This window comes from Cryptomeria japonica, chromosome 4 (assembly GCF_030272615.1).
Source record: "Cryptomeria japonica chromosome 4, Sugi_1.0, whole genome shotgun sequence".
Lineage (NCBI taxonomy): Eukaryota > Viridiplantae > Streptophyta > Pinopsida > Cupressales > Cupressaceae > Cryptomeria > Cryptomeria japonica.
The window spans coordinates 458,914,244-458,939,746 of NC_081408.1; the positions used below are offsets into that span (position 1 = coordinate 458,914,244).

Sequence of the window (25,503 nt, forward strand, 5' to 3'; positions counted from 1 at the left end):
GAAATCAATAACTTATGTACCACAATGATAGAATTGATAGATATCAAAGAGCAGGAGGAAGATATGGAAAAAATGATGGAAGATCTTTCAAAGTTACTTGGTTCAAGTGCAAAAGAGGGCATCAAGCATTTGAATGTTATCAAAGTCGAGGAAACACAAACAAGAGAATATAAGGTAGCACAAGAATTGCATATGTAGATGAAGAACCCAACAGATCATCTAACATAGAAGATAAACAAAAAGATGAAGAATCACTTATCATGAGGAGAGCCCTGTTGAGATGTGATGGTGAAGAAGAGCCAATATGAATGAACTTGTTCTAGACTAAATGCAAATTAGAAGGTAAGTGCTGTAAAGTTCTTATTGATAGTGGTACTACTAGAAGTTTAGTGTGCAAAGAAATGGTAGATAAGATAAAGTTAAAGAGGTTAGAACATCCAAATCCAAATAATATTTCTTGGTTACAAAGGAACATTAGTTGTTCATTAATGAGTAACGTTTGGTGAAATTTCCAAATAGGAACATATTATGATGAAGTCTTGTCTAATATCATGTTCATGGATGTACGTTACTTGTTATTAGGGAGACCATGGCAATTTGATAGGAGCGAGATACATAATGGGAGAGAAAATACCTACACTATAATAAAGAATGATAGAAGACACAAGTTGGTTCCACTAAAACACAAAGAAGAAAAAGTTTGGAATAATGCCAAAATGTGCTTGGTAAACTCTTAGATGGTTTGAGAAATGAGAATGTATGTTTTGCATCGATTCCAAGGATTTCCAGCACTATAAGTACAACAAGCATCACCATAGATGATGAGAAGATACCAAAGAAGAAATAGCATAACTGATGCAAGACTACAAAGACATCATATTCAACAATAGACAATGTGCCAGATGGATTATCACCAAAAAGAAGTATCAATCATCATATGGACCTAATTCTAGGTGCAAGTTTGCCAAATAACACACCACATAGGTTGACACCAATAAGAAATGAGGAATTGAACCAGCAAGTCCAAGATCTATTGAGAAAGGGCTTAACTAAAGAAATTTTGAGCCCATATGCAATACTCGCAATATGAGCACCCAAGAAAGATAGTAAGTGGAAGATGTTTACTAATTCAAATATTATCAGAATCGAATGCAAATATTATCAGAACAGAAGCCTGCCTCCCAATTGGGGCCATTCCATCAAACTACGGAAGATCGAACTGCTGGTAATATCTATGATCATAACTCAATCACAACATTATTATCATTACTATCTAATCTCCTTATCTACTTCTAATATTGTTATATTCAGTAGCCTTATGATGGTCTCAGCCTTAAATATACCATTTCAGCATTAGGGCCAGTCTATAATAAATCTAACTGTAGTTCATACGGAAATAGTAATTGGTAGTATTGTAGATCAAACATCTTGGGAATACTATTATTATTAGAGCATCATTACTATTGTTGCAGCATTACTTGATAGCATCATAGTAGTACTTATTAGCATTGTCAGCACATTAATAGAAATTGTGTTTAACGATTGTTCACCTTGTAGGGTAAGGTATGAGATGTAATGAAGGGGCCCATAAGTAGGCCATTCTAGGATGACCAAAGTGGCATCTAGAACTTGGAGGGCCATTACACGAAGGAGTCAAGGAACCTGGTTACATTCTTGACCCATTCCTCACAAGACATGATAACATGGGAGAAACGGACTTGATAGGCAAGCAAGTGCGAGCCACCAAGTGAAGCAAGAAGGTTGTAGAAGGCAACCTCTCTTGGGCTTGTAGAAATTGCTCCAAGCAAACCTTCATGTCTCTTTCTCTTCAACTCTTATGTATTATAATTTTAGTGTTTTGTCTAACCCTAACAATAAGATGAATATGTATTTGTATTGGTTCTTATGCTTTATATGTAGGATATACATGCAAGGGTTTATTTTTGTTTAGAAAGTTGTTGATTGGTTAGTTCAAACACTAACCCTAATTTGTGTTATTTATGTTCTTAGCCTTTAGGTAAAAGTTAGTGCAATTTGGGAAGGGGACATTACAATTGGTATCAAATCATAATCCTGCCATCATGCGGGCTAAACTATGTAATTGCCATACAACTAGGGTTAACTATTCAACCCCTTTGTAATTAAATCAAAGATCAACAAATACTTACCATTCAAAAATCAATCATGCGTTAAAAATCTCAAAATCATAGATGAAAGACCATTTACCGACATCACAAAAAAAGACATCATAGTCTCAAGTTTATAATTGTACAGAAATCTCAAAAGATTGTTAAAGAATCAAGCATTTCTGCATTGCATTCGTAACTTCTTAAATGTTGTCAACGACGACTTTGCAATAGAGCAAGAGAGATTAGCAACCTTTGAGCTACAAACATTGTTGTCACAATCTTTTAACCAAGCATTCCGTCCATAAATGTAACATTAAATATATTAAATAAATTATGATAGCTTCCTAATCAGCGAGTGTTATTGTCTGTTCATGGGTGTATGCTACCCACTATGTAAATTTATGCTTCATGTATGTTCTTTACCTTGCATGTATTTTTGCTGCATTGGCTTCCTGTCTTACATACCTTTAAGTGTATATTTAATGCCTTATGTGTATTCATGACTTACATCTATTCAGTGAGTATACGTCCAATGCTTCAAATGAATTTGTAGGCCTTGAATGTATTTAAGTGTATGCCCATATATTCAATTTTCATGCCTTGTAATGTATATTTTTCATGTTCTATGTGTATGTATATTCATGCTTCCTGCCTTAAATTCTACTTATGTGAATGCTTTATGTCTTGCTATGTGTATACTTCATAGTATTCATCTGAAGGCTTCTTGCCCCAAGTATATTTCCGTGTGTGCTATATGCTTTATGTGCATGCTTTTTGCCTTAAGTGTACACCTCATGCTTTAAGTGTATTCACATGCCTTAGGTATATCTCTCTTAAATATGTGTTTCATGTATATATACCTCATAGATTGCGTGTGTTTGATGTGTCTTCAGCATGACTGCTCCATTTTTTTCAGCATGATTACATTATGCACCTTCCTACGTCTGAATATGCTTCGCATCATGATTTATGTGCTTTCAATGTGTTTATTCCATATGACTTTCTCAAATGCTTCATATCTTAAGCATATTTAGTTCAGGACTGATGTGTTTTCAGAGTGCTGACTGCATGTATCATGTATGCCTTCTGCCTCACATGTGATTGCTTCTTATCTGAAGTACCTACAGCACGTGTGTGTGTGTGTGCGCGCATGTTATACCTAGGTGTCTTTCTCATAACTTAAGTGAATTCATGTGTATGCTTCATAATTTACGTGCTTCATAACTTAAGTGAAAATTCATGCACTGTGTGTATTCATGCATTACATATATTCATGTGCATGATTCATGCCTTAAGTGTATTCATGTGTATACTTCATACATCACTTGTATTCATACATCTTCATGTATTCATAAGTATGATTCATGCCTTATGTGTATTCATGTACTTTACACCCCATGAGCATTCGGGTGTGTATTCCATACTCTACATGCATTCATGTGTATGACTCATGCTTTATGCATATTCAAAATCAATGCTTCAGGTGTCACGTATTTGATTACTTTTTGGTGTATGTGCTTTCCCAATGTATACCCTTGATGTTTGATGTGTCTAAACAAGTTTATTTCATGAGCATTTATAAACGTTTCAAAAGCTATATCCTTGCATTCACATCTAATAGGGTGCATGTTTTAGAAGACACTTCTGTCCACAAATAAAATAGGGAATTCTAGGTTATAGACTCCAAACTATTTTCAACTCAAAAGGTCCAACTAATATTGTGAGGATAAAAATGAAGTAGCTAATTGATATTACGATTTCCTTGAAAGAAATATTATACAGAATTACCTGGGATTTGAGGTACAATCTAACCCCATTGAAAGGATCAACACTTACAATTCCTCGATCATTCGAAGAAGTCAAGTGTCATAATTGAAGGTAATCTTATGAGTCATAGTTATCCCAAAGCATTTGATGCTTAAAGCATGCTTGGACTGCTCGTCAAAAACTCAGCGAGTTTGTAAAAACTTGCGAGTTTTTCTGGTTGGTGAGTGGTAATGCCATTGATTCGCAGAAGAAACTCGCCAAGTTCTTGGGAAAAACTTGCCGAGTTTCTAGAAAAAACAAAACTCAGCTGCATTGAAAAAAGAGGCCCAAACATGTCAAAAAATTATCTTTTTTTTTTTCAGGTTCGTCTCATTCTCTTCATCAAAATATATAAAATATATACATGAAATATAAGATTTAAGTATTACTTTAAGTTATATTTCATGTATATATTGGCAGGATGTTTGAGAGTGTTTGCAGATCTCTAGGAGTTATAATGCAAATTCTAGCTTTTAGAAGATCTTTTAAATTTCCAGACAGTCAAATTTCAATAATCAGTAGGCTCCTATCAGCATTCTCTCGCTCTCTCTATCTCACTCACTTTATCTGCTCCGAGTTTTAAACCTATCTATCTCCCTATCACTCTTCCTCTATCCCCTTCTCTACCACTCTCCATCTCATTCTCTTCTCTCTCCTCCAGGATCCAGACCTATCTCTCTACCCCTCTCTTCCTCACCCTTAGACCCTTGCGAGGGGTGCTATCCTCAACCTAATTTTATTTTGCAAATGCTTGGTGGCAAAGTTGGGGTGGAAATACCCCAAATCTAAAAACAAATTGCCCTCAGAATCTTATGTCAGCCTTGTAGTTCATCCAGTTGTGAACGCAATTGGAGCTTGTTTGAGGCCATTCGCACGAAGAAGAGGAGCAAGTTAGCTCAAAAACGCCTCAATGACCTTGTCTTTGTGCAATATAATCTTCGGCTGCGCATAAGGAAGGTAGAGGAAGCACCAACTCGTCCAATTGATTTGGATGATATAGATCCTTAAAGTGATTGGAAATTGCAAGAGCAATCTCCACTGTTTACAGAGGATGACATCAATGATTTGGAAAGGCGGGCTATGGAGGAGGAAGGGGGTGGATTTGGTTTCACACTGATGACATTGAGGAGGATGAGGAGTCATTGCCAGTGCCAAGTGCAGCTAGAGGCAGAGCTAAATCTAGGATGGAGGACGAGCCACAGCCTGAGCTAGTCATACCCAACGAGGAGGCACAATCACACCCATAGCAGACTTCTAGGACTAGACCCTCTAGTTCTACCTCTCCCCTAGTTTTTACTAGAGCTGGGAAGAGGAAGATGTAATTGTATTGATTTATTTACTTTTAGTTCTACAAAAACTATTTACAACCATAAGGCCCATGCCTTAATCCATTGATTTGGTAGATCATGTGTGCAAACCGGACTGAAAAGGGAAGAGATAAATTGATGCGAAAATGGGGTCACAAGTGAATTTCGGGTTTTGGAAGCTGCATTACATGTGTGGGATAAATAAGAGCATTAACTTGCACTTGTGGAGAACAAACATGCAACTTCATATGTGTAATGGGTAAACACAAGTTTGCACTTGTAATTGGACCTTTAAAACTCATTTTCAAGTGTTTTTTGAGCGCATTTTGGACCAATTTGGGTTCTGGGTGGCTAACTGCAAGTGAAGACTTTAAATGGGAAAAATGAATGAAAGTGTGAAATGAGTGGATGAAATGGTGGGAATGGTATGTACAAATGATGGCAATGAATATGGATGAAAATGGAAGGATTTTGAGAATGTCGTCTTCAAGAAAATGGGAAGAACGTTCAACATGTAATCCGGTTTTAAAAACCCGATTTTGAAAGAATGGGTATTTTTCATCTTTGAAACTTGGAATTTCAACAAAAGATGGTTAAAATATTACAACCATAAGGGAAGATCAATTATTTTCATCCTACTTGTAATCGGGATTTAAAATCCCGAATACAAGTAAAGAGGGAAAATGGGGAAGATCAATGCAATTCACAAATTGCTTTGCAAACTTGGAACAAAGGGGAAAATCTCCCACAAAACCGATTTTAAGAAAGAGCAAAACAAAACTAACAACTATCATGAAGAGAAAGAATCTCTTATAGACAAAAGAAGAAGATTCAAACCCTAGCCACGTTTTTAAGAAAATGCCATATGCAGCAAAAACGGCTATCAAAATGGCATGAGAATTGGTCAAATCTTCATCCAAACCCCACGCCTAGGTGAAAGAAGCCAAAAGGCAAGATTCGTGGCATTTGAAGAAGAAAATTGTGAAATTTTTCAAAAACGTTTTTGTTGTTAAAACACCATAAAACCAGCGATAATGTCTTCCCAATGGCATGAAGAGAGTTGGAAAATACATGAAAATAGCTAGGAATCAAGAGTTCGGGTTCGCTCACCTTTCTTCTGCTTCAATTTTGTTGAGCGTGAAGAGGGTAAAAAGCCCTAGATATCTCCTCTAAATATGACTTAATAAAATATGGATTTCAGTTGCTCAGTGTTCATCGCAAGCAGGCCCTCCTAGCACCAATTTTGTTGATGTGTTTTTTATGCACATGCGAACACAGAATAAAATACCAAGGTATCCTATCCTCTCTTGAACAAAGTTTCCCCAAATGCTGAAGATTTCGCTTAAGGATCATTTGAGAAGACTCCAAGGTTCTATATGTAGGGTTTCTACGTGTGGATAAGCTCTTATGGTATGATGTGATTATGCAGGAATCACAAGGGGACTTACATTCGACTGCCTGAGCATTTAATCTGCTGGAACTTGAATCCTATCTACTAGTTGGAAGATAAAGAAATGGCAAAAGCATAGGGTTTAAAGAATCTATTCTAGGACCTAGAATGCAAGGCTATAGATGAACGACTAGGTGGAGTCCTACTGGGCTAGGTTTCACCATCAAACTGAACAATTCAACACCAGCTCTGTGCGATCTTCTAAGGGATGCTTCGAATATGTTCAAATTGTACACCATCAGACACTGATCACCATTCAATTTAATGCATGAACAATAGGCGTGTAATGACTCAAGACTAAGCTCATTTTATGCCAGTTGACCACGTAGGGCGCACTTACAATTAGCAAGAGGCTAGTGGTCTGGACTAGGCGGATTCCACGCAAGTGCATTCAATAACTTCCTTCATTCAATCTAATTATTTACCATCTAAAATGAAGATTCAACAAGAAACCATGCATATTGCAAAGAAACAACACATTTCACCATAACTTCAATGAAAATGGAGTTCATTTACAATTTAGGCAACAATTTCTTGCCTTCTCCTAATCTACTCTAATTGCTATTCTATTCATTATTCTACCTACTAACTCCTAGCTATTAACCTCTATTAACCAACTATTAATCTTTACAAATGAAGAGCTAGAGCTTTATAGAGGGAGCTCTTTACAATTTGATGGCTTTGATTAATTTAGAATGAATGGCTAGGATTACAAGATAGAAACCCTAATTAGGGTTTGTTACAACAAACTCCTTTAGCCAATGAGAAAATTATATTTCATGAGTGTGGACCAATAGAATTTAGGGGTAGGTGCCTTGAAGTTTGTGCCATCACTGGCGAGTCAGGTACATTGAATCTGGACATGCTGAGGTGGACCTATCTGATTGGAGGAATAGTGAGTGGGATGCCACCTTGTCTGGCGTTTGTGCCTTGGTTGATCCTCCTCTGTCTTTGATCCAATGAATGATGTACCTCCTTGGCTCTCGTGTGTTTGATGAGGCCTCTTCACGGTCAAGTCACTCCTCCTCTGGTAGCATACTTCGCCTTTAAGTGCTTGTAAGATCCTTCTTCTTTGTCATCCTTGAGTCCTCCTCCATGCATTTAAAGTGTCCTTGATGATGATGGAACTTGAATAGGTCTTCCTTGTCCTAGCCTGATCCTCCTCCATCTTGATTTTATTAATCTGCAAAACAAACAAAGGATGATTAAGTATACATGATATTTCTCACCTTAAATCATCAACAAGAAGGCATTAGAATGAAATTCGCTCAAGATCCTCTCCAGGGACAGGCCCTATAGTGAAATTCGCTCTGGACCCTTTGGAAGGGTAAGGAGCGAAAATGGACAAAGTTGCTCAATTAGACCTCATTTTCAACCTTTCCTTACCAAGATCAAATCATTCGCCTCCAAAATTGTTTAGGAATGGGTTTTGCTCAAGGACTTAGTCAAAACTTTAGATCTCCTAGGAATTTCGCTTTGGACCCTTTGGAAGGGTCAGGAGCGAAATTTGCATTTTAGCTCAATTTTCACAATTTCTTTGCCTCAAATCTCTTCTTGAGGAAAGAATACATCAATCTTATGCCACAGGGAAAAATCTAGGCTTCAAACAGGGAGCAAAATAGTGCTTTAAGAAATTTCGCTTTGGACCTTGGCCAAGGACAGGACCTATAAGGAATTTTGCTCAAGACCCTTTGGAAGGGTCAGGAGCGAAATTGGTGATTTAGCTTCAATTCTATCACTTCATTGCCTTAAATCACCTATCAAGGGCAAGTACATATCAATTCTTTCCAAACCATGCCTTAGAAATCAAGATCTTGGTCTCAACAAGGAGAAAATAGAGGTTATAGGAAATTTCACTCTAGACCCTTTGGAAGGGCCCAGAGCGAAATTTGCATTTTAGGACAAATTCTTCACATTTTGTGACCACAACTTACTCAAATGCATGCCTAAGGATGCCTCTAAGTTCAATCCTCCTCAATCAACACTAGGCTTGATACAAAATTGGGAGCAAAAGGAGTTTTTTAGGAATTTCGCTCTGGACCCTTTGGAAGGGTCAAGAGCGAATTTGAACAATTAGCCTTAAATACCTTCCAAACACTCAATCTTTACCCTCATTCACATTATTTTCACCTCAAGACATGCCAACAAATCACTTTAAGGAGGTGTCTAGCCAAAACGTTGGGTCAAAAGTGCATCTTAACCATTTCGCTTGGGTAGCTTTGGAAGGACAGGACCTATCCAAGAATTTCGCTTTGGACCCTTTGGAAGGGTCAAGAGCGAAATTCATGTTTTAGGTTCAATTTCTTCATTTTTCCCTCAACTTTGTTCTTAGACTTGGTTTTTAGATCCTTCCTTCATCTTCAAGTCCATTTGCCTTCAAGGTGATATCAATTCAATTCTTTTGATGACAAATTAGGTCTTTCCAAGGATTTCGCTCTGGACACTTTGGAAGGGTCAGGAGCGAAATTCGTCTTTTAGGCTCAAATCTTGACCTTTTCATCAAATTTCCATATCCAAGCTTATCCAAGGCATCTCCAAAGGTGAACTAAAGCTTATTTCCCCCAAATCCATGCTTTAAAGTGAAATTTTTGTCTAGAATAGGAGTCAAAAGGGAGCTAAGGAAGATTTCGCTCTAGACCCTTTGGAAGGGTCAAGAGCGAAATTGATGTTTTAGGCTCAAAGTTTCCATTATTGACTTCATTTTCAACTTTTCCTCATCAAAAACAAGTGATTTGCCTTCAAGAATGCTTAGGAATGGATTAATTCAAAGGTTGGAGCAAGGGATAGTACTTCATGGAGAAATTCGCTCTGGACCCTTTGGAAGGGTCGGGAGTGAAATTGCTCTTTTTGGCTCAATTCTCATCCTTTTTCACTCATCTTTGCTTTCGATTTGATCCTTGATCCTTTTCCCTATCATACATAACCATCATTCAATGTTCCTAGTGAAGAAATAAGCTATTAGGAGGATTTCGCTCTGGACCCTTTGGAAGGGTCAGGAGCGAAATTTGCAATTATGTTCAAATTCCTCACTTTTCATCACTTCTCATTGTTGCAGACATCAATGCTCTCTTCATAACGCCATAAGGACAAAGTTTTTTATGCAAATTAGGACCAGGAAGGGAGATATTAGGAAATTCACTCTAGACCCTTTGGAAGGGTCAAGAGCGAAATTTGACATGTTAGTCTCTCCGTCAGGATTCATATATGGAATATAACATTTAAGTATAAGTGATACTTTAAGTTATATTCCATATATATTGTCAGGATGTTTGAGAGTGGTTTCAGACCTCCAAGAGTTATAATGCAAAATCTAGTTTTTTGAGGATTCTTTAATTTTCCAGACTTAGTCAAATTTCAGGATCAGGATGACATTCTAGATAACGCCAAATTTCAGGACATTTGAGAATCAGGATGACATTCCAGACTCCTTAAGGCGAATTCGCTCTGTCCTTGATGTAAGGGATGGGACCTAGGAGGACATTATGCATTCAACTAAGGTTTGATTTAGCAACTTCAAGTGCGATCGGATAGTACAAAAAACACCCTAGGAACAATCTAAATAACCCCTAATCACTCAATTGACCTGACATCTTGAGGAGATCCACCTAACTCAATCCCTTCAATGCAAAGGCTAAGACACTAAAACGACTAACAACAAAACCAAAAGGGCTAACCCCAGAAAGCAAAGAGTGGGGGTCCCCATTTGCAATGGGGAGATGTGTGAATACGTCACAACAGTTACATAGTCAAGCAACAAAGACACGAACAACAAGACAGATGATATGATTGACGCAAAGCAACTAACTAAGACGCTAACTTGTGCAACCGCACTTATTGAATATGGAAACCTACCTATCCTAAACTAGCCACAATGAAACCTTTCAAATGAAACCATTCACTGGCTCAGCAAATAATTGCCTTTCTTCAACAACTTATAGTACCTTGCATGATCATGAGCAGCCACAAACAATTGTACCAGAACTTAATGCAACACTCCTTGGAAAAGATGAACAAATTCACCTTCCTCTTGAAATGAATAGTATGTACTGCGGCTCCAAAGTGAATCAATGAACCAAGACTGCTCCTGCTTAGCTGAAAATGCATGTTTGGCCTCTTCCTCAAGTGTATCTACAGGCTTAGGAACAAGTGAAACCTTTGTCCTCCCATTGGCTTCCAACCAAGCAAGATGTTTTATTGGACATCCTCTTGATGGGACAAAAACAAAATTCTTCTTGCTGATTACAACTTTATCAGCTGCTTCTTTAGCCATAACCTTATGCCGGAAAGAAAGATCTTCATGTGATTCAAATGAAAACATGACTGCATTGCATTCCTCAGTATGTTGTTCACAAACTTCAGATTTGAGGGAATCATCAACAAGACTTGCACAAGACTCTTCTATAGAACTTTCTTGAGGACTTGAACAAATATCAAAACCCCCATCTTGGAAAATAGACTCTTGATTTTCATCTTTCTCAAGCTGCTCATGATCTTTTAACTTATGGGATACTAGTTTGACATCAAAGCTTGAACAAAATAGTTCCATCTCATCCCAAAATGCATCCTCTTCAATATCTTCTTTGCTCTCTGTTGACGTGTCTGAAATCGCATTGCTGCAAACTCCATACGGCCAACGCAGAACAGAATAGCCAACTGATTATCCTATCCTCTCTTGAAATAAGGGAATCCCTAATGCTATTTTCTACATTTTGATCAAAGGGGATAACCTCAAGGTTTCTTTTGTCAGGTCTTGACTGCGGGATCTCTCAATGGCTTGATGTGTTTACGCTGGAAACACAAGGGGACTTACAATTTGCAACAAGCTAGTCTGCTATGATTCTCGAATTACGCAATAAAGAGCAAAAGGAAAGGGTTAGGAGATCTAAAACTAACACACGGGTATGCGGGTAGACGGATTCAACATAACCAATTCCTGCTTGGCCAGAATGGCTCACAACCTTGCAGGAACGGTGCAATCTTCAAAGGGACTTGGAAGATTTTCAGACTAGAGACGCACGGCTAAGCACCCAATTCTGGCGCAGCTTAGACGGACATCTGCAATTGAACTAAGCACAATCGAAGGCTCAGGTTAACCACACAAAAGGATACACAATCAGCATATCCTCAGTGGTATGAGCCCGAATCTATCAAATACCTGCACACCCAAAATAGAAAGATCTATCTAAAATACTAAAAGAAACCATGCAAACAGGATGAAAACAAGACAATAAACACCAAATCAATGTTTATATATTGATCTCATATGCCTATTACAACAATTTCTGCAGCATCTCTATGCTACTGCTAAGATCTAACCTATTCTAACTCTAAAATCCAACTATCTAACCATCTCACTATCTAACAATCTAACCCTCTGCAAAAGAAAGGCCTCTGCCTTTTATAGATATTACAATTTTGAACTGAAGGCTAGGATGGACTGCATCCAAGGGCCCTAATCTGTCTTCCAGAAGCTGACAGCTTTAACCCATGCCTAATTAATTCTCAGTTATCCAACCAGCAACTATCTCAACTACCTGCCACTATTTGGCTTTAATTCAGGTCTATCCAATCTTCTTGGTGGTTGGGAATAGTTATCCACAAAAATATCTTGCACGGGACCCATAGGCAGTTTACAATAAAGCAATTTCAGCTTTAAAACTGAATTTCTAGACTTAAATCCTGCTGTGTGCTTTTTTGAGAATGCATAAACTTGCAGCATTCAGAGTGTTCTTTGGTCTGTGGTCTCGGTGGTGGACTTCATCTTTGTTCAGCGACACGGTTCCCAATGTTTGGTTTCTCTTGCGCTCCTGTATCTTTTCCTTTTCCAGTCTTCAATGCCTGGCCTTGAATTGCGACCCTTCCTCGATTTGCGTTTCAGGTTTTTCTCCTGGTTCTTCGATGACGTCCTGCGATCAACCAATTTCACTTCATTAAATCAATTTGAAAAATTAAATAATTTAATTTTAACAAACATTAAATTTAATTACGATGTCTGGCTTGAGAAGCTCTTTGTGAGATGTATCTTGAAAATGCTTCTCTTTCTCTTCGATTGTGAAATCTGATCCTTGGTCTGTTTACTTCTGCGTGATTTTACCTTCGGAGTCTTGGGCGTTTTAAATGGGTTTATGGTGCGATTCTAGAGGTTTGGAGAACTTCTACAGATTTTAAAACTCTAACTCTCATGCTTTTCTGGTAAATTTCGGAGAACTTAGACGTTTTTGAAATTTCATCATATTCTCCAACTTAGCCCCCCAGGGTCCGAAATTGGCATTTTAAGTGAAATTTCGGACCATTTGGGGATTTTTGCAACTCTTCCAAATATTAAATTTCGGCCCCATGATCCGAAATTGATGTTCTGGACGAAATTCGAAGCTCTTGGGATTTCGTACAAACTTTAAGCATTTTCAGACCTAAAGCACCCTTTTGGGAAATTTCGGATTGTTTGAATTTTGCAACTTTATCATTTTCGGACGTCCTGGCATTCTGGAATTTAAAAAAAAGACTTCGGACCATAAGGCGTTTTTATAAATTTCGGAGCTAAACGCGTTCGCAAATTTCGGAGGTTTGAAGGCGTTTTAACCTTCTAGCGAATTTCAGAGCGCTTGGGGTTTTTGTTCCAGCTGAAGGGTAGTTTTTGGATCATTAAACACTTCTGCAAATAAAAAAACTTCGGACCCTTCAGCATATTTGGAATTTCGCGTTTTAACCTTTTTATCCCAAGGTCCGAATTTGGGAACACTTTCGTGATTTCGAGCTTTCAAGCATTTGGCGAACTGGGAATACTTTCGGAGCTAAACGCGTTTTGGCAAATTTATAACAAACTTCGGAGCTGGGGGGGGGACTTTAGCGATTTCCTTTTATCTTTCATTTTGGAGCTAGGGTCCGAAAACAAGCTCTAAGTGCTTTTCGGAATTTTAACGCCTTTGGAAACATTTCGCGTTTTTTCACTTTGGTCCAAAGGGTCCGAAAACATAATCAGTTAGTGATTTTCGAAGGTGGGGGGCACTTTTACGATTTTCGGACAAAGTGCGTCCCTTTTTAAATACTTCGCGTTTCTTCCTTTTGCTCCCTAGGGTCCAAAAAGGAAAACTTAAGTGATTTCGGTGCTTATAGCATTTTTTGCAAAATCGTGTTTTTTAAACATTTCGCCCCAAGGTCCGAAAATGGACATTTGAAGTGTTTTTCGGACTTTGAGGGTCTTTTCACTTTTCAACTTTTGGCTTCTGGGTCCGAAATTGAGCATATGGAATACCAAAATTGAGCATATGGAATATAACATTTAAGTATAAGTGAATACTTTAAGTTATATTCCATATATACTTTCAGGATGTTTGAGAGTGGTTTCAGACCTCCAGGAGTTATATTGCAAATTCTAGTTTTTGGAGGTTTCCTCAGTTTTCAGAGTTAGCCAAATTTCAGGATCAAGACATTCCAAACTTAACAAAATTTCAGGATAGGACAGAAAGGCACAAACTGGGGGGTCCCTATCCAAGACAGGGATGGGTGTGCAATTCGCACAACACTCTCTTGAATAGGAGAGATGAAATTTGCTTCATGACAACTCTCATCAAACTTTCCAAACTTCAAAATAGAATTGTCTTTATGTTCATAAACCATCTTTTCACATCCTATGACGTGATTGTCCTCCTTTATCAGCACCTTGGAAGAATGGCCTTCAACCTCTTGTTGTGCATTGTCCATGGTATCCAGCATGGTCCATTCTTTTTGTTCATCAGCTTTCTAGAACTGCATAAACCAGATTTGAGAGTGGCCAGCTATGTCTGCTTCCTCCTCTTCTTGGAAGAGACCAGCAAGATCAGTTTGTTCAAATTTAGAATCCTCCACTGGTCCATTTGTTGGTGGTGCCTCAAGAGCAAGCCCTTCTGGTGATGAAGGAAACTTATCTTGATTTTCAGCTACATAACTAGGACCAATATTTGGGTATGGCCTCCTTGGAATGTCTTCATAAGGGGAAGAGGATACACCTTGAGCTATTTGCCTTTTGAGGGCAACAAGCTCATTAGCCAACTTCTGTAGCATGGGATCTGTTCTCTTGGTAGCCCATGATCCCAATGAAGAGATTTCTTTGGACCCATTTGATTCTATCTTTATCTTACCAACAAGGATAAGATCATCTTCAATATCAATTGCCAAGGCTTGTGCTGCTGCAAGGTCTCTTGGAACTTCCTTTCTCAACAAGAAACATACTTCTGGCACTTGAGCATTAATGAAGAAGCACTTCAAATTGGCAGTGGTAGGCTGAGCATCAATTGGAATTTTGTTACACAACTTATTGAATTTAGCCACAAACTCCCGCATGGGTTCATGACTCTTTTTCCATTTGAGCCAACTAAACTAACAATGCATGCACATCTTCTACATGCTTGAATCTCTCTTCAAACTTGTCTTTAAGTGTGGCCCAAGATGTAATCGAACCGACAAAAAGGTTATAAAACCAATCAGTTGCAATACCTTGGAGAGTCTCCACAAATAGCCTTAGAGATACATCTTCGTGTTCAACACCATAAACACCACATGCAATGTAGAAAGCAGCAATGTGTTCATCAGGGTGTTGCTGTCCATCTCCAAAGAACTTGGGGAAGTTCTTCCTTGAACCATCAGGAAGAGCATGCAAAGGCGAAGTCGGATTCAACGGACCAAAAGCATTCCCCCAAGGACCTTGAGCAGCCATGTTACATGTCCTTGATGAAAGCTTGAGAAATTACAAGAACAACAATTACAAAGAATAGGATACCGGTATAATTCAAACAAAAGCATGAGGCTTTTGGATGCGTATTTGGTATTTCCAGCAAAAAACCAAAAAAAATTATTCTAAAACAACAAAACACTACACTTCAAACGACAGCGTGAGGCTTCTGAATGCGTTTGCATCCCCAGCAGAGTCACCAAAAACTGTTAGTGACTCGGATGGGCCAATCAAATTTATACCAGAGATTCTAAGACATAATTAATAAAATATTTCAAATCTCTCTTTCCCCAGTAGGTTTCGTAATTTTATGAACAGCTGCAACAAGTTGCCGGTTCTCCTCTTCTAGCTTGTCTTTCTTTGCTAGAAGTTCATCATACCGCAGCACTAGTGAAGCTACGGATTGCTAGGCATCATGTTTGACCACTTCATGCATTTGTTTGCCCAATTCTATCCTTGTAACCCTGTAATCAGCAGCTTGCATTTCCTCACATGGCTTATACATGGCTTATCCGCAAGGGGCTCAACAATTTCTGCCACTTTCATCTTATTGCTATCAACAATTACTCTTGAGATTGTCTTAGCCTTTTTAGCAACCTTGGGCCTAGACTGTTTGAGTTGCTGATAGTCAAAGACATCAGGAGAGATTTACTGCTTCTTCCTCTTTGGGGTAAAAGAACTAAGCCATGGAGGTAAAACAACTAGTTCTCCTCTAGTAGCTAATGAAGGCGAAGGAGAAGCAGTTTCTATTTGAACAGCCGTGGTCACCCTGGGAGGAGTATCTGTTTGGATGGTGACCATGGTTTGCTCAGTAACCAATGGGCATGAAGATTTCCTCATAGATTCTTCAAAACCAGAAGTAGAGGTATCAATCTCTGACAAATGGATACATGCAGGAGTATCCTCGGGAATTTCCAGCGAACTCTCTTATTGATGATCAGGAGGCGGCTCAACTGCTGAAATAGGAACGACATTCTGAGGAGACTCTTCCACTATTATGTCAGGAGGAGAAAGAGCCATCCCAATGGAACTGAGGAAGGAATCTCATGAGGTGAGTCCGAAGCTAGAGACTTAGGAGCATCTTCTGATTGTTGTCCTTCTTCTGGATTATCAGGATCAATCACACGAACGTGAAACCGGGACTTTTCCTTTCCACGAACTGTTGCCTCCTCAGGAGGAAGCACTATTGCCCGACTAACCCACAATTTGATCCTGGTGCCTGAAGATGATGCACCTTCCTTGTTGTCAATCTAAATCTCAGACTTACGTCCAAGAGGCCTCGTAGTCATCTTCTCTCCCAACCTTGATCTTGACGAGTCTAACACCCTTACCTTTGAGCCAAGTGTTGGTGTTAGCCAAGAGAGGCTGAAATCTTTCAAGAATGGACGTGCATTCTTTATGTGACCATTGGATTAAAGGAAGTGGGGCTTCCTCAACCCTTCGTGAGATTTACTCTGGATCAAGCACATGACCATCATCGATCATTCCTTGCAGAATGTCCACCAGGTTCAGATCAATAACCTGCTCAACAATAAGCCTGCAGTACTCCATCTTGAGAACCTCCATTTCTTTACGGAGATCTACCCAGATATCCTCAATACGATGCACGTGCACGAAGGACTTTTTGATCTTTTCCTTCATACCCCGCTAATCAAAATCTGCCCTGAACTTAAACCTTTTGAGTTTAATCTCTTGCATCTCAGTCTCCATAGCTTTGGCTTTGACAGATGTGACAAGAGAATACCGGCCAATTTTCAATGGGTTTGTTGTAGAAATCCCCATTCCGACCTTATATCTGACAGATTGATGAGCGTGCACAGCCATGATCTGTCTTCCCAACTCCATAAGAATGATCTTATCAGTCGAGTATCTAGGGAGCATGTATGGTTGCCCACTATAGCATTCGACCTTCACATAACTGAAAGTTGGGAATTGAAGAAACAAACACCCATACTCATTGACTCTTTCCCATGCTTCATCTGATACCCTTCTGTTCTTTAGAGTCTTGTCAAATTGGCACATGAAGTAACCAAAGAATGCATCTTGAAGTCTTCAGAAATGTAATCTGCTAAGTCTCAAAGGCAGTTGATCATAATATTCCCATACAGGTATAAGCGAGCGGTCACCCTTGGTAGAAAGACGAGGGAAATGTCTGAGTGACGTTGCCAAATACACTAAGTATGAATCCATGTAGAGAGTCATGGTGGTAGGGATTGCGGCAAGTTGCTCACACAAAGCATCACTGATAATCTCTCCCCATGATATATGATGGGATTGCCTTATGAACATGGTAAACTGATACATCCAGGGTTCAAAAACATTAGAGTGTTCAAGACCCATCATCCTGCTGAGGAGAGTTATGATGTCTCCAATTTCCCAATTAAAGTCACAACGATACAACTTAGCCCACCTTGAGAAGGCGGCTCGTGGCTCATGAATCCACCTGTTGATATGACATTTACAGTCCTTTTCCCTCTTGACATAGTACTCGGCTGCACTATCCTTTGAAATTTCCATATAAGCAAGTGCTGGTGGTATTCTAACTTTCTCAATTGTATCTGCATCAAGGCGGATTATTGCCTCACCATCACAAGCTGGAGGAGATGAGCGAACTTCAGGAAATGGAATAGGTGAGTGAATTTTCTTAATACACTAATCAAACATTAACAAGATTCAAAATTCCATCAAAAGAGGTAAGTTGGCCAGCTTAAGATGAAATTTATTGTTTAAATTTAATTAGATCAAGTCGGCCTAATATGGGAAAAGACACCACCCTTACCTAATCCCCTACAAGAGAGAGAGCAAATCTTCATTTCAAACATCAATCAAAGCAAATTCATCTCTCTTTAGTGAACTTCAAGAGCAGATCAGTAAATTTTATCAGCAAGAAGGCGAATTCATCATCTTCTACAGCAAATTCACCCCAAAGGAGCAGCGACTTCATCAGTACAAGGGTGAATTTGAGCAGATTGAAAGGCGAATTTCATCCTTCAATAGCAAGGAATTAAAGCGAATTCAAGGAGATAGCGAACCCTTAGACATCAGCAGTGATATCAGTGATCATATTTTGAGTTTAAATCAGAAATAAATGCATCATTTAGACTGGTATAAAATCAGATACAGGTCTGATTAAGGACAGAAATTGATCTTATTTTGGCAAATTAGACCTCCCTAATTCATTCAGAGGAGTAAATCAGTCTTATTTAGCAATTGATTTCATATTTCTTAAGATGCAAAATTCATTTCATAGCTGAGTAAATAGGTTTTGTTACATCAATATTTCACCACTACTCTAACTTATATATCTCTCATAGGTGAAAGATGGCGGCTCCTAAACCAAACAAAACCATTTCCCATCAGGCACTCAACAAGGAAGACTCAAAGAGTGGTACATTCAAAAGCAGGATCACTTCGCATTGGAGCAAAATAGGAGACACCAATTTCGGGAAGTTCTGGCACCCATCATACACATGTGAACCTACTGCTACAACCAAGAAGATGATTGAAAGTGGGATCATAAATGCAGATGGCTTTCTCCCGCGGTGCGATGCTACGAGCTAATTGTGGAATGTGCTAAACATTATGACTCTACCTCAGGAAGAATTGTGGCAAAGGATGGAACAGTGCTCGCATATCTCTCAAATACAGCAATTTGTGAAACATTTCATCTACCTGAGCCTAAGGACATGGTCTACATAAGCATGGAAGGAGCTAAGTCCGCCTATGATGATGATCCAAATGCTTGTGCAAAGATCATTGACAAGTTTTGGTTGAAGAAGGGAAGAGGTGGAAGAAGCAGATGGCCCGACAAACTACATAGGGTGGACTTCCGTGACAAATTCAGAGACTTCATCACCCTACTCCATCGATTGGTTGGTGCACCTGAGGCTTCATATTTCGAGGACCGGATGTTCTACTTCATTGAGACTGCCACTCATGGCAAGAATGTAATCAATTGGGCGAGGCTCATCAGCAACAACATTGATCTACAGTTAAGGAGGCTGATGCGCACCAAAACATTCTATATGAGCTCTATGTCATATACTCCCTTGCAAGAAATTATGAGTATCCGGGACTTATGTACACGGGCGTAGTTAGAAGGAGACCCAGAGAGATAAAGGCGCATGAGTGTTATCCGCAACTTAATCATCCACGAAAACAACACTATAGGAGGGTGAATGATGCATTCACTTTGCATAGCACGAGGATGCTTCGAGGTGGATTGCAGCGAAGACTCTCTCCAAAAGCACAAGCATTGGTAGAACAACATGGTGCATGGTTCATCCAATTCCCGATATTCACATATATCAGAGTTCAAGGATGTCCTTCTCCTCCCTACATGTTGCCGCACTACCCAACAAATAGAGTGGTGTTACTCGAGGTGGTGAGACAATTGGTGGCACATGTCAAGGCATAGAGGCATAAGCATGGAACTAGTGTTTCTTTTCCTATCACGCTTGGAGATTCTATTGAAGTATGCCCCTCTATTCATGTAGTTGGGAATGCCAAGAGAGAATTGGCACTCCATTCACTCAAGCCATTCACGCCTAGAGATTGCTTTGATCCATATGATAAAGTAAAAGAAGTTCTGGGAAAGAAATATGGACACCGGTGGCAGCTAGAGGACTATTGGAGGAACATTCAAGATGATGTAGAAATGAAGAAGATGTATTCCAGGCTATCTCTCGATTTTATCAGGAAATGCAAGTTGTTTCATGTTGCCGATCAAGTTCAAGATAGCGGCAAATATCTCCAAGCAGCCTACGCCAAAGAAGATAGAGATCAAATTCAAATGGGTTGATATGGAGGTTATTGATTTGAAGGAGTTGATGAAACAAGTTTTGGAATACACCTGCATATAGATAGACATACAACACCAAAAGTTGAAAGAGCAGAATATAGCACTGACATTCCACTCAAAAGAAAGAGCAGATGATGAAGATGAAGCAAGCACAAGTGGGAGTGCACCTCAACCATCTCACTCAAGAGGTTTGAAGAGAAAAGAAGATCGTGGAGAAAAAGAGCCCTCAAGAAAGAAACATAAATCGAATTCAAGTCATCCTTCCTCTAGACATGAATAAGAATTGAATCAGGGAGAAAGACACAAAGAGCAAAGGATAGAAAAGGAGTTGAGTCAAGGAGCTAATGAATCAGCAAAATCCACAGTCACAACGATAAAGGCAAGGAGAAATCATTACAAGGACAAGAAGATCTCACCCATCTCATTCAAGAGATCGAAGGAGGTGAAGAAGACGATAATGATGAGACTACCTCACCACCTAGAGATGAGAAAGTGCATGAAGAAGCACAAATTCAAGAAGGAAGATCTTCTATTCCGGAATGGCTAAAAGAAAGACTAGCTCAAGAAGTGATACTAGTTGATGAAGAACAAAAATACGATATAGCAAGTCTTCTAAGACAAACTCGAGAAGTCACCAAGAAGAAGAAAGCTACGAAAATGTCCAAGGTGATTAGAGATGATTCGGGATCAAGTAAGTTGCAAATAGCTACTCCAAGGGTTCAGAAGTATGAAGGCGAGATCACAGCAGATGAGTATGACATGGAGACTATTGATTTGGGTCCACTCACCTCCGAGCAAGCTATAGCTGATGCAACTGATTCATTGAAGGTAGTCAATGATATGTTGAGAGCTGAAGTAGAAAAGAATAGAAGAGTAGAAAAGAATAGAAGATTAGAAAAGGAGATAAGTGCATGGAGGAGTTATGTCCAGCAATTTCAGCGACCATTGAGACATCAGAGCCCAACAGCTACACGGCCACCCTTGCTTCCCGCGGAGCCAGTTGATCATGTGGAGAAGATGAGGAATTCGGCATAGTTGATGGATACGTGGATAGAAGATGCATACATTAGAGTTAGTAAGTTCATGAAAGGCATAATGAAGACACTAGACACAGTCTTAAAGGTTCTTGGGAGAACTCATGTCCTCATAAAAGCCTTTGAGGCATTTGCTCATGCTAGAGATGTCATCATTCCTGTACTGCAAGTAATAAGGAAAACACCTAGGGAAGTTTTGTCAAAAGAGAAGATAAGAAGAGAAGGATCTACCCCCAGTTTTCTACAATGGAGTAGTCTACTTCACACAAAGAAGATCATTTTTGAGGAGATTGGAAACGGATGCAGTCAAGTTCAAGATGATATGCATCGTATTCATGATAAGGTAGCAAAAGTAGCATAGATCGTTTTGGAAAGGAAGATCAATCTTGGGACGATTATAGAGGCTAGAGAGTTGGAAGAGAGAATAAGAGTTATCTTTCATGGGACTAATGGAATGATCACCAAACGACAGTTAGATGATATGCTTGAGCTTGTGGTATTAGCCAGCAAGATTCAAGAACACGAACCTGAATGGGAGAATGCCATCGTCAGAGCCTTCGATGAATTCATGCACATGGAGGAACAATTGAAGTCTTTACCTGAGGTCCCAATGACTGAGATAGAGGGCATAGTGACCAGATTCATTGAAAATGCCAGAAGGGAAGGAGAGAAAGGAAACAAGATTCTAGAAGATGGTTTGTTATGATCCTGCTTAACAATTCATTTCCTCATTGGAAGATGCTTCCTCAATTTCTGTGCTAGCACATGCTATTTTCTCATTGGTTGTTTCCATGATGATGTCTATCTAGATAGGGTTTCATTTGTATCAAACCTTAATTAGGGTTTAGGTGGCAAAATCTTGGCCCTTGATTTCCATTCGATCTCGGCCCTTCATTGTATTTGGGAGTATTATATAAACTCCACTCATTTCATTTGTAAAGGTAATAGAGAAATAGGAATTTTGATTAGAAAACTAGCAAGAGAGATTAGATATTATAGATAGAATTCAAGAGTGATAAGAGAAGGATTTGAAGAATTGTTGTTCTTTACCTTTTGGATTAATAAAACATTGAAGTTATGGTGTTTCTATTCAATCTTTGAAGCTTCTTGCATGGTTTTTTATCCTCTCAAGTCAATGTTTGATATTAGTTTAGTGTTTAGATTGAATGATGGAATGTTGTACTTGATGTATTGTGAAACTCATAATCCATACCACTAGCCTCTTGCTGATTGTAAGTGCGCCTTGTATGGTCAACTAGAATCATTAAAAGTGCTTGAGCTCAATTGTTACTTAATCATGGGTATGCATTCAAGTGATAATGTCTAATGTTTAATAACAACCTGAAAAATCTTAAAGTATCCCTAGAAGATTGCACTAGTTTTGGTGGAGTTGTTCTTATATGGCGAAGCTAAGACTAGTAGAGTTTCACTAATGTCATCCTCATCCATTCATTCCTAGGATAACTTAGAACATCTCTAAACCCTCACCTTTTGCCTTCTTTTTTTTTTTATAATCATTCAATAGTGTTAGGTAGGAGCTTCACCGCATATCATCCGCAAAGTACTTCATGAAATCTCTTCTTGTGTAAAAGGCCCCTTGATGAAACAGTATTCACAACGACCAATTGTGCTTATCTACACGTCGTGACCCGACATATCAAAACCTTGGAGTTGTTTCAAGTGATCCTTAAGCCAATCTTTAGCACTTGAGTAACTTTGTTCAAGAGAGGATAAGATACTTTTGGGTATTTTATTTTGTGTTCGCATGTGCGTAAAAAACACATCAACAATATGCACTTCACAAATTGACCTCTTCAGTCAAAAAAATCTCCTTGATTCTTGCCCTCTCAATACAAAGATCATCCTCTAATACTACTTGTAATGAAATAACTCTACACAAGAGAAAAATACAATAGGAGATATGCTGCAAATACTTGATAATACTTGAGAATAATAAAGCACTCCACGGGAAAACCTCCAAATATCTCTAGTAAGAACACAATTCACAATATATATACCTAATTATGCCATTGATGTGACCCAAGCCGACTTAGATACCTCAATATAGCATCGAGGATGACTTGATAACCTAAATAAGACTAAATTAACGATCATATAACTTAATTAACAGTAACGGTAGCCACAAGTCGATTACTCATATATCTATGCACACGACAAGATAAATGACATAGTAATAGAGCTGTAATATGGTAAATGTAATATATATAACAATATGTGAGAATACAAGAAATAGAGAGATCAACAAAAGCTAACGAATGGGGTACAAAAAGCTCTCAAGGACCCTCAAAAGGAAAATGATAACTTAAGGGTGGTAAAAGTCGATATGATATGCTAGCCAAGCTATGCCAATATCATCCACTAATGATCGCTGAAATGTAGAAAGATATGGTAATGTAATTATTCACTTGCTATCCTTCCCTTTCCTTTGATAAAACAAGAGGTCATTTATTCATATTAAACATTGAAAATACAAACCCTCAAAATGAACTTCTAGCATCTTGAATTGGCTAGTTTAAAGTCCATTACAAGTTTACACCCCTTTATATGTGATCCCTAGGACTTGGAAAATAGTTTGACAAGTTTTTCTCTTGCTAGAAGCTTTAGGATATTAATTTTTCAGTGTAATAGAAGAAAAAGTATCATTCAACTTAGGATATTATTTTCCACATATGCTTTGAGATAAATATATTGAATGGCAACAACTACCCTCTGTCTACATCTCAATCATAATTTTCTTGCAAAGGAAATGAAATTAACAATCAACAGACCTGGATAGGAACAAATGTAAGCTTTTCAAATCCAAGATAGCTATTGCCTCCAAATCGATTTGGTGTCTCCACTTCTCGAACAATCACAAGATTCTGCAGATAATTGTTCTAATTTAGAAATATGCCAAAAATAATGACAGATTGATGAACACACATATTTTCACACCAAAACTCATTTTTTTCATTTCTAATTTGAATACCACAAGATGCATCATTTAAAGTTCAGTCCTAGTACGTAGATGTGCAATGCATTAAAATGCTGGACAATAATATGCATTTGGAGGAATAACTAATGGAGAAAAATATTTCATAGAATTTTATATTCATTGTGATTCAAAATTGAGCACATGGGGTAAAGAAAAATAAAGAGTTTTTAGACAGCTTCCACTATGAAACATCTTCCATACAAATAATATTCTTTGATCCCTTTCTTTCTCAAATTCTCATTTGTTTGAATTTCAATATCAGATTCCTTCCGAAAGAATTTTCTCATAACTAACAACCAAGAATAACATTTTCCAAAACATAAGTTTCAAGTGGGTACCTCTAATGGAAGTTGAGTAAAATTTGAAAACCTTTTAGGCCTTTTTCTCACAACCACCATGGGGATGTACAAACATGCACCATAGAAATACATACCAAAGATGTACCTAGGCCATTCCCCAACCACACCACAAGGCATTTCCCACACATCAGCATGTCCCCCAAATGCAAGGAATACTAAGGAGGGCATATACTCCGCCTCAAGGGGCAAGTTACAACGTTCCATTGGTAAATCCATACATGGTTAAACAAGTTTTAAAACTGGAATGATTGCATTCATTGGGGAAACGTGGCCATGTGTTGATTAGAATGCCACAAGACATGATAGAAGAGTACAAATAACAATGTTCCTTACCATTCTCCAGTTAAGTGAAGAATTAACACCATTGAATGAAACAAATGATAACGTAGATAAAAAAATGTTCAGAAAGATCAGTCCCAACTTCCATGACCCTCAAGGTGTTCACCTAAAACACTTATCCTATATCACCTTCAATCATGAATCTTAAATAGTATCCCTAATTTTCATTTCTACCTCTATATCTTGAATTTTTATACCCCTGCTAGCATACAATTCTTATTATAAGATCTCCCCTTCTTACCATATATCTTATGTACCAGTTTTCTAAATCACATTTTTCGTACCGCTCGATGCATTCTACTGAACATCTCATTTCTGCCACTATGACACCCATCTCTGAATGAGAAGTTTTGGATTAATTTTGATAAGAGAAAATGAAAATAAAATACATTAAAAATATTTTTTTTACTATGATATTTTTATTTTGATCATGGCCATTCTTGACTTCCTCTACAACAAGACCAAGTGGTCAAGAAGAAGTCAGGATGTTCAAGATCAAAGCAAGCATCACATCAGGGCTCTACAACAAGACCAAAGTTCAAGTCTACATTCCAAGGCAACAACATGTTCCACATT

At 38.4% G+C, this 25,503-nt stretch overlaps 1 protein-coding gene across 2 annotated transcripts in view; it reads right to left on the reverse strand.

Annotated features, from left to right (window-relative positions):
- LOC131077364 (aminopeptidase P2) overlaps positions 1-25,503 on the reverse strand; it is a 345,185-nt gene that overhangs the window by 41,791 nt on the left and 277,891 nt on the right. For both annotated transcript variants that reach the window (XR_009113578.2, XM_058014849.2), the window contains exon 11: positions 24,024-24,116. Coding sequence is in view for 1 of the 2 variants with exons in the window: in XM_058014849.2 (XP_057870832.2) it covers positions 24,024-24,116 (93 nt within the window). In the remaining variant the exon portion in view is untranslated. The remainder of the gene's footprint in view (positions 1-24,023; positions 24,117-25,503) is intronic.